Source organism: Sphaeroforma arctica (assembly GCF_001186125.1).
Source record: "Sphaeroforma arctica JP610 unplaced genomic scaffold supercont1.2265, whole genome shotgun sequence".
NCBI lineage: Eukaryota > Ichthyosporea > Ichthyophonida > Sphaeroforma > Sphaeroforma arctica.
This window is the reverse complement of record NW_014038293.1, coordinates 1-4,697: the sequence shown is the minus strand read 5'-3', so window position 1 is coordinate 4,697 and position 4,697 is coordinate 1. Positions and strand designations below refer to the sequence as shown.

Sequence of the window (4,697 nt, the reverse complement as noted above, 5' to 3'; positions counted from 1 at the left end):
TATATATATCAATAGAATCAAATGAATAGAGTACCTGCCAACAGGACATATGCTGTGAAGTGTGCATGCAATTGTATCTATGTAGGAGAGAACAGGAACAATAACTTTATTTTCAATTGATAGAAGTCATGTACGTAGCGAATAGACTGACTGTACCGTGCAATGAACGTCGCTACGATTTATTTCCATTTTTGCTCATCTGTATTTCCATAAAGTAAAGAGATCGTAACAAATCCCAATTGCATCCCGATTAGGGAGGCTAGCATGATCATATCAACCTGTGCAGCAGGGGAGTGAAGATTGCGCTTTATGCGTACATTATAAATAGCAACCCCCGTTAGACATACGGATAGTTTTATTTGCTGATCGTGGCTACTGTGCGAAATATATAGACAGGCGTTTAAAAGACGAATAGGAAGTTGACAAGCAGAAAAGCACGCGGTGTTCTTGAGAATCTAAAGCAATATGCTGCATGTTTTGTTTCAATACGAATTCTCAGAACAAAACCAGGTAGACCCTGCATTATGCATGCAGTACAAGTTTAGACAAATGATTGGATGCAGACTCTATTTTAACACCACAATTCTCTGACTAGTCCTATATAGTTACGCGGAGCACCTAGTGCATTTGTAATTTTGGACCCACTTTTTGTATATTTCGAAGCTGTTCTCGTGGTTGGTATGCTCCAACAACCGGGCCCTTGGTTTAATAGATATTTGCGGACACTATAAAATCTACCCCTAATATATGTCGGTCAAGATTGTTCTGCGCACTGAATCCAGAAGGCACTGTCGGTGACAGGTATCCTCTTTGTACAAAGTGTCACAGATTCTGCCTATATTGAAGATACACTTGAAATCCAGTAGTTCATTGCCAGCAGAAGCCAGTATTAATGTGGCTAGGCTCGCTGACATTCATCGAGTCATGAACCACTGAGCGGCTTGTGAGGACCGAGGAAGCAATCGTCACCAGAACACTCAAACATCAGCATAGACGAGCCAAAAATACACTATAAATACATATGTTGATTTCAATTTGGATAATGATGGAAATTTTTGTGACATAACGGAATCAAATTTATTCAGCATTGCATTCGCGCTCCTTCCGCGACATTAACAGCACTATTTGAAAGACAATAAACCATCTACTCTTTGCAGCAGAAGTGGGACGCACACTTCATATTGGGATGGCTGTCGTTGAACCAGCGCTGACACTTTTTGTTGTTCTTGACTTTCTTGTTATACTTATCCTTGCACACATCCTGGTTATTGTTCCTGCATGTTAGCCATTCGGAATTGGGCTCCTCACGACACTCAGCAATCTCACAACCATCTTCACCCAGTTTGAATCCCCACTGGCAGTACATCTCAAATTCCATCTGGGGCTTAGCTGCAGGGCATGATTTGGGTCGGCACTTCGGAAGTTCACATCCATCGTGGCCAGACTTATATCCATTCTCACATGGAGACTCACACGGAATCATGTCATGGCATTGATTGGGTGTGCAACACAAAACCATCGGGTCAAATGTGGACCAAGAAACTCCATGGGGCTTGATTCGGACATCCTTAGCTAAATCGTTGTATTTAAAATCTACTGGACATTCATTATCTTTGATCCATTTCTTACACAACTCGAAACTGCTGCTCTCGGAGGAGAAAGCCATGGTAGCAGCCGAAGCGCTGGCGAAGACGAGAGTAGTGGTAAAGAACTTCATTTCAGTGATGATATTTTGCAGTTGATCGTGTTTTCTTTTTCGTATATTTGTAGAATATAATATTTCACTATCAAAATTATACACTTATATACGAATAGTTCCACTGAATGAAAAACTCTTTACATTGGAAAGAATTATATTCATTGTACTACACAGATGGTAGCCATGTTTTTTTATGCGAGAATCACTGATGTATCTTTGATTGATGTATCGTGTGTATCTTACAAACTTCACAAGTTCGCAATTCACACTTCCTACTTCAAAGTGTTGAGTCAAGTTGGCTGTATAATACAACGTCGCGAACGACAAAAAAACAAAAGACTAAAATAGAACATAAAATGCTTGATCCGGTCACTGCTGCCTGGTTCATAAAGTATTATAGTTCATAAAGTGTTGCTGACGCTATATTCTGGAGTCTGGACTTTATGTCTGGACAACAGAGTTTTGTAGTTTAAAGTATACTTGCTAGTTGCTACTCGAGAATGAGCCATTACTTATCATTTATCTTCAGTTCATCACTCATCACTGTCATCACTTATCACTCAGTCAGACAGTCACACAATACACAAGTCTTAAAATTGGATATTGTAAAGTTTGAAATTACACTGGTCTTGAATGGCACAAGAGCGGGAAGCAAACCTCATTACGTTTCCCGTTAAAACGCAAAAATAAAACAGAAAAATGTGTTTACGTTAAATGTTTATCCTAAATATAGTCCTATGGGTTTACAAATAGGTTCATTTTTTGAGGCGGCCCAACTGTCACGAATTGTCCTATTTTTCCCATTGTCCCGGTTGTGATAAGTTTCAAATCGCCTTTTCAGGAAAAAAAGGTCAATTTCTCAGGTGCAAATTTGAAAAAAAAATACAAGGTCGATTTGCCCCCGATATACTTTAAAACGCTTAAAAAAACAAACCTTTTTAACTATTTTTTAAAATAAATATGAAGTGAGAGTCCTGTAGACTGCATAAACTATTTATAAACTATAAAGCCTTCATGGAAACCGAAATAGATTGTGACAGCCTGATGAGCCAGACAGACTTCAATTCGTAATACGTAAACACGCAAATTGACGCGTTAACGTAAAACGTACTACGTTTTCACCAAAAGTGAAGTACGAATTGAAGTCTGGCCAGAGAGTGTGAACCTGTGAGGCGCCTGTAAATAGGACTATTTAAAAATAAATACAGAAAACTTAAAACAGAAGCTACTTGTTTCTCTCTTTTGTTTTTTTTAAACAAAAAAAACTATAGTATGTAATGGCTCAAATGAGCCAGTCGATATAAACGGATATTTTTAAAATAAACCAGTGGGAAGTTGGGAACTGGGAACCAGTGGGAACCAGTTCGGAATGGCTAGCATAAAACAGTTAAAACTTTATGGTGCTTCTGCATAAAATATATAACATGAATAAAGTCAATAGACTCAATAGGATTCAAATTAAATATAGCAAACATTGAAATCTACTCCTGCTCCGATCTATATTTCTACTACTTGCAACTCGTGTGCGATGTATGCTTGAAACAGCGAAACTACTCATTGTAAACACTCACCAAACAGTCAAATAATAATCATGGCCGTTTATGTATCCAGGATTGTCTCCGACTCTCCGTATCAAGCTAGTTTTCAAGAGACTATATTCAGAGGGCAGAGGGCAGAGGGTCATGTCAACCCCCAAAGTTTCGAACTACTTGGAAGCTAGCCGCTAGAATTTTATTCTATTTATGGGTCAGACTCAAGATATCAGAAAACTGTAATGTATTGCCTGATGAATAGTTTGACATTCATCAGATATGTTGATTGGGAATGCGTATTTAAGCGTTGACAAAATCATGTATAAATGCCAGAACATTCAGAAAGTATCGCTTGAACACTAACAAACACCAATTATATAACTGCCTTTCTACTAAAATGAAGTTATTTGCCACCACACTCGTCCTCGCCAGCGCTTCGGCTGTTGCCATGGCTGGTTCCTCCGGAACCAGCAGTTTCAAGTTGTGTAAGAAGTGGATCAAAGATAATGAATGTCCAGTAGGTTTTAAATACAACGAAATAGCTAAGGATGTCCGAATCAAGCCCCATGGAGTTTCTTGGTCAACATTTGACCCGATGGTTTTGTGTTGCACACCCGATCAGTGCCATGACATGATTCCGTGCGGGTCACCATGTGAGAATGGATATAAGACTGGCCACGATGGATGTGAACTTCCGGAGTGTCGACCCAAATCATGCCCTGCAGCTAAGCCCCAGATGGAATTTGAGATGTACTGCCAGTGGGGATTCACACTGGTTGAAGATGGATGTGAGATTGCTGAGTGTCGTGAGGAGCCGAAGTCCGAATGGCTAACATGTAAGGACAACAACCAGGATGTGTGCAAGGACAAGTATAACAAGAAAGTCAAGAACAACAGAAAATGCCAGCGCTGGTTCAACAACAGTCATCGCAATATGAAGTGTGCGTCCCACTTCTGTTGCAAAGACTAATAGTTTATTGTCTCTTAAATAGTGCTGTTAATGACGCGGAAGGAGCGCAAAAGCGATGCTGAATAAACATTAAGGTTCTATTTGATTCAGATATGTCACACAATATTATTCAAACTTTGCTTGTTGCTAACTAAACCTGTTCTGAGTGTCTTTGGCTAGTCTATTCCCGTGCTCGTGTGTTCTGGCGGGGACCGCCTCTTCGGTACTCAAAATTCGATGAGCCACTCAATGGTTAATGAGTCAAATAAATGTCAGCAGCCCTAACTATTTTTATAAATGCTGCTGCTAACAATAAACTACCGAAACCCATGTCTATGTTCAATACACATGCAGAATCGGTGACAACTTAGACGAATTTGTACCTGTCACCGACTTAAATATAATATGCGATAATATCACTATTTTGGGTGTACTTAGAGCTAAAGTATACAAGAGGCTACGTGCATATAAACTTATATATTATATATATATATATATAAATGTATTTATATATAAT

At 39.2% G+C, this 4,697-nt stretch overlaps 2 protein-coding genes across 2 annotated transcripts; one reads left to right on the top strand and one right to left on the bottom strand.

The window, feature by feature from the left end:
• Positions 1–1,064: 1,064 nt before the first annotated feature.
• Positions 1,065–1,759, bottom strand: SARC_12386 (hypothetical protein). Its single transcript, XM_014293509.1, has one exon. It carries the CDS (start codon positions 1,715–1,717, stop codon positions 1,145–1,147), a length of 573 nt encoding a protein of 190 aa, XP_014148984.1. The 5' UTR covers positions 1,718–1,759; the 3' UTR covers positions 1,065–1,144.
• A 1,802-nt stretch (positions 1,760–3,561) lies between these two features.
• SARC_12385 (hypothetical protein) lies at positions 3,562–4,286 on the top strand. Its single transcript, XM_014293508.1, has one exon. The coding sequence runs from the start codon at positions 3,629–3,631 to the stop codon at positions 4,199–4,201; it is 573 nt and encodes a 190-aa protein (XP_014148983.1). The 5' UTR covers positions 3,562–3,628; the 3' UTR covers positions 4,202–4,286.
• Positions 4,287–4,697: the final 411 nt, after the last annotated feature.

Excerpts from the sequence above, each read along its gene's own strand:
- SARC_12386 (XM_014293509.1), bottom strand. The coding sequence starts at position 1,717 with ATGAAGTTCTTTACCACTACTCTCGTCTTCGCCAGCGCTTCGGCTGCT.
- SARC_12385 (XM_014293508.1), top strand. The coding sequence starts at position 3,629 with ATGAAGTTATTTGCCACCACACTCGTCCTCGCCAGCGCTTCGGCTGTT.